At 43.0% G+C, this 13,410-nt stretch overlaps 1 protein-coding gene across 1 annotated transcript in view; it reads right to left on the minus strand.

Moving 5' to 3' along the window:
- Nucleotides 1-13,410, minus strand: part of UHRF1BP1 (UHRF1 binding protein 1) — an 85,943-nt gene extending 72,533 nt beyond the window's left edge. The window contains exon 1 of the mRNA XM_011945403.1: nt 13,166-13,410. Coding sequence (XP_011800793.1) covers nt 13,166-13,209 — 44 coding nt within the window. The 5' untranslated portion in view covers nt 13,210-13,410. The remainder of the gene's footprint in view (nt 1-13,165) is intronic.

The raw sequence follows: 13,410 nt of genomic DNA on the forward strand, positions 1-13,410 counted from the left end.
GTTGCCCAGGCTGAAGTGTAGTGGCACAGTCCCGGCTCACTAAATCCTTGACCTCTCGGGCTAAGGTGATCCTCCCAAGTAGCTGGGACTACGGGTGTGTGCCACGATGCCCAGCTAATTTTTTTTTATTTTTGTAGAGATGGAGTCTTGCTATGTTACCCAGGCTGGTCTGGAACTTCCGAGCTCAACCCATCCGCCCACCTTGGCCTCCCAAAGTGCTAGGATTACAGGTGTGAGCCACTATGCCCAGCCTATACATTTTAAATTAATGTATTTCTCTCAATGACCTCATGATGTAAAAGATTACTATTATCGCCATTTTATATATGAGAAAACTGAGGCATAGAAAGGTTAAATAACTTGCCCAGGTTATAGAGCTAGTAATTGACAGAGCTAAGATTCAAAATCTGGCAGTCTGGCTCAAGAACCTGCAGCCTGGACTAAACCATACAATCTCCCTGACTTTTAAAAAAGTCAACACAGGTGTAGAGGTTTGGAGATGTTTCAGTTGCCTCAGATCAAAGGCAGTAGCAACTGAAGGCAGCAGGGAACAAGCTGAGCCCTATCTAGATGTCTTGGCATAGTACAAAAGGCCTCTATGATCTAGTTTCTGTCTTTCCAATATCATTTCTAGCTGTGTTCCACCCTCGAACCCTATATTTGAGTGATACAGAACCATACGCAGTCTCCTAAATGCACCCTGCTGCTTCTCAACTCAGTACCATTGTTCATGCGGCTCCCTCTGCCTGGTATCACCTTCTTCCCGTCTGTGCCACTCCCCACTCCAACCCCCCAGCTCTGCAGATACTTCTTAATGCATTACTGGGCTTTTTGCTTATAGACCTACTGGCAGTTAGGTCCTTTAACAGAAACCTTGTCTCGTTTGTCTTTGAGTTCCTACTGCTTGGCAACCAATGGCAGATGGGCAATAAAGTTTGCCTAAATAATTAATGAATAAATAGTCTCCAAAACAGAGTCCTCAAAGGTAGCTCAGTGTCTAGGTCCAGCTGACAAAAAGGATACACTACCTGAACTCTCCAGCCCAGGCATCTGGGAAGAGCTGAGACACTACCTACAGATGTGTATCCAATATTCCTGCAGCAAACCTTCCTTAAAGAGACAAGGAACCTCACCTGGGCTCAGAGGACTAAGGAGCCAGAGCCTGCCTGAAAGGAAGACAGTGTGGGGATTTACTGAGGCTCAGCAAAAGGATACACATACTACTACATACTGCAAGGCCTCTAACTTCGTATCAGCCTCTGTGAAGACACTTTCTCAAATGAAATGTGTTCCTCACTGCGGCCCCTTCTTTCATCCAAGTTTAAAGAAACATTTAAAAAAGAAAGAAAAAGAAAAAGATTTATCTGAGAAGGAAAAATGAATGTTTTCAGTATTGCTGAGGAAAGCACCGAGACAGATGACCAGAAGCAGTCAGCTTGGATTAACTTATTCCCTCATTTGGATTTTCTACATATTAGAACTCTTCAACTTTCAAATGACTGATACATACCATGCTCCCCAGACCCATGTCCTGTCCCCACTGCCACAGAAACCATTTTGGAAAAACAAAACAAACTGGGAACTTTTGGAGTATCTGTGGATTCAGAAACTGTGAAAGTAAGGGTAGCTTAGGAGAGCAAACCTAGTAGGACATATTCTGAATTAGATCTGGTTATTTATTTGGTGGCATTCCTGCTCCAACATATGTTCTCTACTTTTCCTCCTGACTTAGTTGAAATCTTATATCCTAAAGATTTGAGGATTCTGGTGAAAAAGCAAGGGAAATTGAGCATGCAGACCTGAGCAGGTTGGGGGTATGGTAGCAAAGCACTGAGGGCAAAATCAGAGCAACTAGGGGTATGAGAAAAGAGACTTCCAGAGGTGAGGAAGAGACATATAGTAGGGAAAAAAGAGAGTGTACAAGAGCAAACTTTAGCTGTTTCAAAATGTCATACAAAAGAAATTTCATACTAAGTCAGCAGTTTTCAACCCTAACAGACTCAACTCCTTTATTCATTTATTTTTTTTAACTTTACAATGCCTTTCTTAGTTACTAAAATTATTATTCTTTCTTTTTTGATACAGGGTCTTGCTCTGTCGCCCAGGCTGGAGTGCAGTGGCGCGATCACAGCTCACTGCAACCTTGACCTCCCAGCTCAAGCAATCCTCCCACCTCAGACCCGCAAGTAGCTTGGACTACAAACACATGCCACCATGCCCCACACCCAGTTAATTTTTGTATTTTTTGTAGAGACGGGTTTCACCATGTTGCCCAGGGTGGTCTGGAACTCCTGAGCTCAAGTGATCCGTCCACCTCAGCCTCCCAAAGTGCTAGGATTACAGGTGTAAGCCACTGTGCCCAGTCTCTCAGTGATTTTTTTACATATAATATAATCTACTTACTTACATAATTTCAAAAAAAAGTAAACTGCAATGTCCAAAGTATAATATAAAAGGAAAATAATTTACAATAAAATCATTTGTATTTCAACATGTAAGTGCTCCAACACCACTGTACCAGAAGACAGAGTTGTCAGATTTTTGCATGCAAATGTGGTATCACCAGGATTTGAACTACTAAAAATGCAGTCAGGCCGGGCACGGTGGCTCACACCTGTAATCCCAGTACTTTGGGAGGACGAGAAGAGAAGATTACCCAAGGTCAGGAGTTCAAGACCAGCCTGGCCAACATGGTGAAACCCAGTCTCTACAAAAATAAGCTGGGTGTGGTGGTGGGTACCTGCAATCCCAGCTACTTGGGAGGCTGAGGCGGGAGAATCACTTGAACCCAGGAGGTGGAGGTTGCAGTGAGCCGAGATTGCACCACTGCACTCCAGCCTGGGCAACAGGGCGAGACTCCATTTCAAAAAAAAAAAAATTAGCTGGACTTGGTGGCGGGCACCTGTAATCCCAGCTACTCAGGAGGCTGAGGCAGGAGAATTGCTTGAACCCCAGGAGGCAGAGGTTGCAGTGAGCTGAGATTGCACCATTGCACTCCAGCCTATGCAACAAGAGCAAAACACTATCTCAAAAATAAATAAATAAATAAATAAATAAATAAAAATGCAGGCATACATAACTTTATCATATTGGTGATTCCAATACCAAGAGTAACAGCATTTTCCAAAACGGTGACAAACTCTTGGTAAAGTTCAAAACAATCTTCCCTCATGGTAGTTTCCTAAAATATTCACTATAGTTTAAAGCTGTGCAATACTTCGTGCTTTTATGTAAAATAGAGTTAGATTCTAAGTTCATTTAATCTATACAGTTGATTCAGCTACATAAACATCTAATGACATTCAAAAGTCAAAAAAGACAAGGGACAATGCTTCTTTATGTGAGATTATTCCATGTACTGCAGGACATGGCCCTTCACTCACCAAACGCTAGTCACAACCCTCAATCACTGTGACAACCAAAAACAGTCCTTGATGAGATACGATGATCTAAAAGACCTTACTCCAAGGAATGGGGAAAAAAAGTATTTTTCCCCCTCTCCCCAGCTCCTTCAAATACAGTTCCCTAACAACTAAGACCCAGGACTTCATATAGTAAGTTTATGTGGCTTTTGCAGGCTAATGTAGGGAACTATTCAACATTACGTCACTCTTTCTACTGGACTACACACTCCAAATTTCAAACTTAGAAATAACTGTTGGGAACACAGTAACACAGTGCTTCTGTCAAGTCTGACTTAAATACATTGATTGCCATCAATGCCTCCACAATTTTTTAAAACGATAGGCCTGAATCCAAGCCACATATAACCAATGCACTCTAAAGACCAAGCATACATATAAAAAGATTGCTGTGTAGGCAAATGAAACAACAGTCAATTCAACAAATATTTTATAATATATCTAGGCCTAGCCAGGTGCGGTGGCTGTAATCTCACGCCTGTAATCCCAACACTTTGGGAGGCTCAGGTAGGTGGATTACTTGAGGCCAGGAGTTTGAGACCAGCCTGGCCACCATGGTGAAACCCCATCTCTACTAAAAATACAAAAAATTAGCTGGGCACGGTGGCATGTGCCTGTAATCCCAGGTACTTAGAAGGCTGAGGCATGAAAATTGCTTGAACCTGGGAGGCAGAGGTGGCAGTGACCCGAGATCGCATATATATGTGTATGTGTATGTGTGTGTGTGTGTGTATATATATATATATATCCTATTTTTGTGACAGATACAAACTACATACCCTTTACCTAAACTACTAAGATGTATTATTATTTTACACTTTAGTTTTCTGCTTTACTGTAGATACTGATTGATTCTACTGCTTACAGATACTGGGAAATGTTCTTTTCCAGTATTTATCTGTATTCAGCACCAGTACTTTAATATGTGTTCACAACCAGTAGCAAATACTTGCCCTCACCACACAGAGTTAAAGGGTCCCTTAAGGATATGGGATGAACTGGATTTCCTCGTCCTCCCCTCCCTACAACCACCATTACTCCCCAAGTCTAAGGTTCTCCGAGTTCTGAATTCCAACCATGCATTCTCACTACACATATCTTCTCCCACTTCACCCACTCAACGCATCCTCAAACTCTCCCATTTCAAAGCAGCCAAGACACACAATCCCTGCTATTTTAGAGGACACACTACAGTGGGTATAGAGAACTCAGCTTTCTTTTCAGTAATCAATGCCATACTCAGATTATTCAACCAGGTTCTGCATTAGGTAAGGGTACCTAAATAACCTCTAATATTTTTTTCACCCTAATAAAGTATGTTATCTTCTTAGACTCTGTATAAGTAAATCCTCTAAAGGCCCAACCCAGTATATACATTTCAGCTATTTCAGCTACACTGAAGTCAAAGTTTCCTCCTTGAGATATGCCTTGCCATGAAAAAAAAAAGAAGATAAATAGGAACAACTTTGGTTCCTTCTCTGCACAAGCATCAGTGCAAAAGCATTAATCTCAACCTCTCTGTACTGAAAGACTAAGAAATGTAATTTCCAAATATCTAAATGTCTACAGAATTAGATATCTGGAAAAGTCTGGCATAACCTTGAAGATGATGAAAAAAAAACCTATTATCTCCAAAAAGTAACAGTCATCTCTCTTGAGCTACTCTAATAAGATAAATAGTAATGGTTATTGTTTATGGAATACTTTTCCAGGATCAAGGAGATTTCTAATCCCCAAAACATTATGCATTATTATGCCCATTTTACAGATGAAGAAACTGAAGCTAAAAAAACTTGCTGAATGTCTGCCTTAGAAGTAGCAGAGTCAAAATTCACAGCCACCTTTTGGAATCCAAAGCCTGGTTCTTTCTGCTACATTGATATGCTTCTCAATTTTTCAAAGCAGGTGATTTTCATTACTGTAAACCATATATTATGCTGTTGTATGTCAAATACATACTACAGTACTGCTTTGAAAATTTTATTGCTGTTAAATACTTTTTTTTTTCCAGACAGGGTCTCACTCTGTCACCCAGGCTGGAGTGCAGTGGCATGATCTTAGCGCACTGCAGCCTCAGCCTCCCAGGCTCAAGTGATCTGATCCTCCTGCCTCAGCCTCCCAAGTAGCTAGGACTACAGGTGCAAACCACCATGCCTGGCTATTTAAATTTCCATTTCTTTAATAAAGATAAAATGCTATGCTAATGGGGCAAGATTACAAAGTAAGTATGAAACTATTTCATTAAAATCTAGGGTAGCCTAGGCCAGGCATGGTGGCTCACGCCTATAATTCCAGCACTTTGGGAGGCTGAGGTGGGCGGATCACTTGAGGTCAGGAGTTCGAGACCAGCCTGGCCAACAGGGTGAAACCCTGTCTCTACTAAAAATACAAAAATTAGCCAGGCCTGGTGGTGGGCACCTATAGTCTCAGCTACTCAGGAGGTTGAGGCAGGAGGATCACAGGAGCCCAGGAGGTGGGGGTCGCTGTGAGGCAAGATCATGGCACTGCACTCCAACCTGGGCAACAGAGCGAGACCCTGTCTCCAAAAAAACAAACAAACAAAATCCAGGGTAGCCTAAATATCAAATATTTAACAAAAACCCAAATGCCTGGAGAACAGCCCCTCCTTTCTCTTAATCTACGTGATTGTCATTTTGACAGAAGGCTGAGCATTACATCCAATCCAAGTAAGAAATGTTACAGATAATGGTCAGAAATAACCCTAATTATTTTCATTGTACTTTTGTAATATGAACATTTCTCCAAAAAAGATCTTACGTTTTCAAGGTTCTGACATTTGCTTGTGACTAAAATTTTAAATACCTCAGAATCTAAAAACTGAACTGACAGCAAAAATAAAATAAATACCTACCTGGTTTACAATCTAAAAATTCTACCCTACATATATTTCCAACAGAAATGTGTACATTTGTTTAAAGGACATGTACTAGAATGTTTCTAGTAGCACTATTCATAACAGCCCTAAACTGGTAAACTATCCAGAATTCCATCAACAGTAAAGTGTACAAGTAAACTGAGGTATTATCACAAAATGAAACGCTACACAGCAATGAAAAATAGTCTACAACTTGATGCAAAATATGGATTAATCTCACAAATGCTGCACTAAAGTCAGACATAAAAGTATAAATATAATTCCATTTACATAAAATACAAAATTGACAAAACTAATCTATGCTGTTAGAAATCCGGACACTGGTTACCCTTTGGTGGAGGTAATGACTGGAAGGAGACACAGGGCAGGGTGGGAGGCTTCTCAGATGCTAGTAATATTGTTTATTCAGGTGGCTGCTAGTGACATGAGCATGTTCAGTTTGAAACACTCAATAGATGAGAGGCATTATGGCAGCAGAGTGGTTGAAGAGCACAGCTCTGGAATTGGAATGCCTGCATTTGAATCTCTCTATCACTTACTAGTCAGAACTTTGGGTAAGTTATTTAACTTTTCTGTGCTTCCTTTCTTCATCTATAAAATATGCCTAATATGTACCTCATAGGGCTATTATGAGGACTAAATTGGCTTAAGATTTGTAAGTGCTTATTAGTCCAGTGGGTTATTATTAAATACTTGCTAAGTAAATAAAAATGCTTTATTCTGAAGCAACACAAGAAAATGAGAAAGGGAAACAGAAACACAGGATTTAACTATTACCAGAAAATGCATAAAATAATTATTTTGGAACAGAACGTGATAATAACTAGAGTCTAATGTAAAAAGAACATGACCTGAAGTTGTGACTACTCCGACAAGCTTCCACCTAAGTGGACCTTGGAAAAGTAACAGCCTCTCTGAGCCTGGAATTCCTCACTGTCAACCGGAGCCTGGCCCTGATGATCTCTAAGATGTTTGCTGCTCCTCAGTGCTCATCAAGATGATGAATGGAGGCAGTCATCATGAACTAAGAGGGCTAAATTTGCAGTCAGGCTCTCTTATTCTCCAAAAGAAATGCTGAAATCTCATTCCTCTGAATTTCGTCTAACATGTTTTTAAAATATCTATCATGTCTATCAGCCATGTCTCTATCACTGAGGTTCACATTTCCTGCCGTCATTTAAAATAAATAATTAAGGCTCCTGATGGGTTTTTAAAAGAGCCGGCTGGGTTTCTGTCATCCATGCCATCACAGTGGCCCGAACTTCTTTGGCTTCGTTATATAACGACTCTTTATTAAACATCTATTTATATGTCAGGCACTTTTTATTTATGTCAGGATAAATAAAAACTTTATCCCCAATGTGCCAAAAAAATCGAATAGATATGTATTATTCTTCCTCCTTCTTATCTTTTACAGATAAGAAAACTAAGGCTCAGGGTCGGGCGCAGTGGCTCACGCCTGTAATCCCAGCAGTTTGGGAGGCCGAGGCAGGCGGATCACAAGGACAAGAGATCAAGACCATCCCAGCCAACTCTCGCTCGCCAATGCCAGTGCCCTCGCTCGCCGAGCTCCAGCCGAAGGAGAAGAGGGGGTAAGTAAGGAGGTCCCTGTACCATGGCTCATACAAAGCAGACTGCCCACAAATCCACCGGTGGTAAAGCACCCAGGAAGCAACTGGCTACAAAAGCCGCTCGCAAGAGTGCGCCCTCTACTGGAGGGGTAAAGAAACCTCATCGTTACAGGCCTGGTACTGTGGCGCTCCGTGAAATTAGACGTTATTAGAAGTCCACTGAACTTCTGATTGGCAAACTTCCCTTCCAGCGTCTGGTGTGAGAAATTGCTCAGGACTTTAAAACAGATCTGCGCTTCCAGAGCGCAGCTATCGGGGCTTTGCAGGAGGCAAGGGAGGCCTATCTGGTTGGCCTTTTTGAAGACACCAACCTGTGTGCTATCCATGCCAAACGTGTAACAATTACGCCAAAAGATATCCAGCTAGCACGCCGCATACATGGAGAACGTGCTTAAGAATCCATTATGATGGGAAACATTTCACTCTCAAAAAAAAAAAATTCTCTTCTTCCTGTTATTGGTAGTTCTGAACGTTAGATATTTTTTTTCCATGGTCAAATGGTACCTAAGTATATGATTGCGAGTGGAAAAATAGGGGACAGAAATCAGGTATTGGCAGTTTTTCCATTTTCATTTCTGTGTGAATTTTTACTGTAACTGCAGAGGCGTAAAGCATTAATGCAAGTTAAATGTTTCAGTGAACAAGTTTCAGCGGTTCAACTTTATAATAATTATAAATAAACCTGTTAAATTTTTCTGGACAATGCCAGCATTTGGATTTTTTTAAAACAAGTAAATTTCTTATTGACTGCAACTAAATGGTGTTTGTAGCATTTTAATCATACAGTAGATTCCGTCCATTCACTATACTTTTCTGAGTTGTCCTACATGCAAGTACATGCTTTTAATGTTGTCTGTCTTCTGTGCTGTTCCCGTAAGTTTGCTATTAAAATACATTAAACTATTTAAAAAAAAAAGAAAGAAACCCCGTCTCTACTAAAAATACAAAAATTAGCTGGGCATGGTGGCGTGTACCTGTAGTCCCAGCTACTCGGGAGGCTGAGGCAGGAAAACCACTTGAACTTGGGGGACAGAGGTTGCAATGAGCCGAGACTACACCACTGCAAAAGGCTGCCCTGCTGATTAGTGGCAGGACTGGAAGGTGAATCTGGCATGTTTGGCTTCAGAGTCCATGCTCCTTCCATTAACGATAGACGCTTGACTTTCTTTACAATCTATCATGTTTCTTCTTACTTGTATAATGAAAGGTCATTAGCTTAGGTAATCTAAAACAAGAAAAACCTAATTTAGTGAAAAATCAATTTTGAATATCTTTTAAATGATTACTTTGTGTTTCTAAGAAAAGGTTTCTTCCAAGGTCTATTTAAATGAATGCTGGGTATTAAAGCTATTTGCATTGAGCAGCAGTCATGCAAATCATGAGTTAAAGCCTTTAAAAGACATTTATATTTCCCCCAGTGCCCAGATTAGTGCCTGGCCTAGGGTAGGCATTTAAGAAAAGCACATTGAATACCATTCTCTTCAAATCTTGTTTACCAAAATACTCTACTACTAAGGAGGGTGCATTCCAACAAGATACTTTATCATCTGAAAAACTTCATGCCCCAAATCAGCATAATATGACTAACTGGTATATCCTCTCCGCTGTGGGCCATTCTCCTCTAAGTCAAATGGCACTGTCATCACCAGCAACAAGTAACTATCAAATACCTACAGTATTTGTTTAATACAATATATCTTTATTTAACTTAGTATGCCTTCCCTTCTCTCTCTTTCCCCATCACGTTTGGGAAGCCACAGAGCCACAGTTCCTCCCCAGGCAGGCCAGCCTGTATGTGGTAAAGACGACACAGAGACACAAACGTCACATGTGATTAGGCAGCTTTTCCAAGCTCAACAAACACAAAAGCCCCAAGAGTTTGGCCTTTCCCCCAACAAGACTCATAACTTACCACCTCTTCCTGCAGCCCTGAAATTGCAACTGTAACGTGACCTCTTCCTCAGTCCCCTGCCCAATGCTGAGAAAATCAGAAATTTTCCCCAATGTCTGTGATACTTATTCCTACTTCATCTATTATTTTAAAAAGGCCCTGTGTGTTCACCAAGGAATGTGCAAGAATATACTGCTAAAATTTTTCTTTATAAACGGTATGTTCAGGCTGGGCACAGTGGCTCACTCCTGTAATCCCGGCACTTTGGGAGGCCGAGGCAGGACTGCTTGAGGCTAGGAGTTCAAGACCAACATGGGCAACATAGCAACTTGGTCTCTACAGAAAATTTTAAAAATTAGCCAGGGGCGTGGTGGTGCATGGTCTCAGCTACTCAGTAGGCTGAGGCAGCAGGATCATTTGAGCCTGGGAGGTCAAGGCTTCAGTGAGCCATGATCGTGTCACTGCACTCCAGCCTAGGCATAAAGCAAGATTCCGTCTCTAAAAAACAAAAAGAAGGCTGAGTGCGGTGGCTCAGGCCTGTAATGCCAGCACTTTGGGAGGCAGAGGCAGGCAGATTACGAGGTCAGGAGACGGAGACCATCCTGGCCAACATGGTAAAACCCCATCTCTACTAAAATACAAAAAAAAAAAAAATTAGCTGGGCATCGTGGCGCACGCCTGTAGTCCCAGCTACTCAGGAGGCTGAGGCAGGGGAATCTCTTGAACCCGGTAGGTGGAGGTTGCAGTAAACTGAAATCGCATCACAGCACTCCAGCCTGGCGACAGAGTGAGACTACATCTCAAACAAAACAAAACAAAAACAAAACTCTATGTTCATAGGAGTGCACAGAATATCTGTGCACTACAGAGAAAAGTGTACCAGAATTAGGTTCTGTTCCATTACCTTACCTTCCTATGCAACTTGGGCAAGTCACTTAACTTCTGTAGGCTTTGGTTTCCTCAGCCATAAAATGAAGTATGGAACTAGATCAGGGATTATTCACCTAGTTCCAGGATGCCTTGAGGGATTCAGGCATGTGCTTCAGGAGTTTATAACTGCTCCTTCCTCTCAAACTTCTATAAAAATCACCTGTTTGCATATATGAATTTTTTTTTCCAGAGACAAGGTCTATAGCTTTTATCAAATTGTCACACAAATTGTGATCCAAAAAAAAACCATACCTGTGTTATTGAGCACACACTGTATGTTAGGCACTGTGCTAAGTCCTTACATATATTAATTCATGTACTACAATAACCTGTTTTATTTGTGGGTGCACAGTAGTGTATATATTTACGGGGTACAGGAGACGTTTTGATGCAGGCATGCGATGTGAAATAATCACATCATGGAGAACGGGGTATCCATCCTCTCAAGCATTCATCCTTTGAGTTACAAACAATCCAATTACACACTTTATCTTAAAATATAGTAATTTTTTTTTTTTTTTTTTTGAGACAGAGTCTTGCTCTGTCACCTAGGCTAGAGTGCTGTGGCACAAGGCTCACTGCAACCTCCACCTCCTGGGCTCAAGTGATCCTCCTGCCTCAGCCTCCCAAGTAGCTGGGATTACAGACGTGCACCACCATGACAGACTAATTTTTGTATTTTAGTAGAGACAGGGTTTCACCATGTTGGCTGGGCTGAACAAATAGTAGGTCTTATTCATTCTTTTTTTTCTTTTTTTTGTACCCTTGAAGTAGATACTGTTCTTATTCCCATTTTAGAGAAAGTAAATCAGAAAGAACCTAGGATCTTAAATAACAATGCTATAATAGGTGAGATCATCTCTAAGCCCTAAAATTCTGTGTCCTTTCAAATTATACAATTCTCTGTTCCATTCTGCGATCTTTGGTCATGCCCCAAATACTACTATATCTTTACACAAAACAACCAGACTCATGGAACATCTAGATTACTATTACCTGAAAAAGAATATATTACGTTAATCTGAGTAAAAGGTCCAAAGGCACTTTCCAGCACCAGCCTCCAATGTGCAATTTTTCTTTTACTACGTTGTGATTAACCAAAAGATGGATCTGGATCTAATTACTAATTAAAGTCTCAGATCAAAGTAACAGTAAATAAGCTCGAGTGTCAGCCAGGAAAAGGGGATGCAGTGGCAGGAATAGCATCTCACATACCGCTTACCAAAGCAATGAGAAGACCCAGAAAGAAACATCAGTGCAAGCCTGGGTGTCCCATGTTGACCGACATCTCCCCTCACCCCTACCTCCTGAAAACCACTGACCACTGTGCCTCCAAGCCCTGGATCACTCTCCACTTGAGATACAAAGGCTGATTAAGGTATTAACTAACTCCAGCATGGAATAAGGAGTGAAAACTAAGTGAAACCTAGCTCCCAGTTTTTGTGGCCACTGGTTCTGACAACCTGCAACCGGAACACGGGGTTCAGCAGTCACTCGGCTACATCTGAAAACTGTTTTGCCGGCCAGCCTCCTCATGCCAAATCACTCAGAGACATAACATTGCTTAATAAAAGGCTGCAAAGCTGAAGCGGACGTTGTTGGTTCTTTTCACAGGCTGTCAAAAAACCTCCACATCTTAAAGGGAAGGTTGCGGAAACTTTATCCCCAACTCTCACGACCTTTCTCCAATTAGGCTGTGTAATGAAAAAGAAAAGCAAAAGAGGGAGAAAGAAGTCCAGAGGAACGGCCCTGGGTGCTGGGCTTTTCCAAGCGTGATGCAACAGGGTCAGACAGAAGAGGAGGAGGTGGTGGGAGCTCCTGGGAAATAAAAAACCAGTCTTGGTGTTAGAAACCTAAGGGGAAATGGCTTAGCAGGACTGGTGGCAGCGTTATTTAGAACGGGCAGGGGCACAGGATCTGGGAGAGGAGGGCGGTCAGAGGCCTGGAGGAAGGGGCACGGGCCCAAAGGCAGGAGGAAGCAGAGAGAAGACAGCTGGTTCGGGCAGGCAAGGGTGGGCTTCGTGGGGGCCTCGTAAAGACGGTCAGGGGAACACAGGATGACCTGCTCGGAGGTGTGGGAGGTGGGGACAGCAGGCCAGGAGAGCCCTTGAGGGGAGAGAAAAAGTCCAGGGGGCTGTTAGGGTGGGAAGAAACTAGCGGCACCCGCGCCAGGGCAGGAGGGCCCAGCGCAGGGGAAATACAGAGTGGCGACAACGGTGGGCGCCGGCGGGCGCGGGGTGCAAGCTGTCCGGGCTCGAGTTAGGCAGGGCTGCCACGGAGTCCCAGCTCCGGGCTGGAGAGAGGGAGACTGGGCCCGGAGCGCGGCGTCAGGGAGGAGGTCGGAGAGGGTTAGGAAGGGCCCGGGACCGCCGGGGGCCGACGCTGGCGCTCTCACCGGGACAGGTGTTTCAGGATCTGCTTCTTAATGATCCCGGCCATGCCGGAGCCGCGGCCCGCGTGGAAGACGGGTGGGCGGGCAGCTGTGGCCTCCTCAGTGGTGGAGAAGAGGCGGCCCCCTCACCTCGTCGCGGCGTGAGCACCGGACACAGCCACCGCAGCCGCCATGGCGCTTTCTCGCCCCTGTTTGGGCGCCTGGCGCTCCGCCACGATCCCACCCACCTGCGCGGCGCCGCGGCCGCC

This window comes from Colobus angolensis, unplaced genomic scaffold (assembly GCF_000951035.1).
Source record: "Colobus angolensis palliatus isolate OR3802 unplaced genomic scaffold, Cang.pa_1.0 Scaffold24, whole genome shotgun sequence".
Lineage (NCBI taxonomy): Eukaryota > Metazoa > Chordata > Mammalia > Primates > Cercopithecidae > Colobus > Colobus angolensis.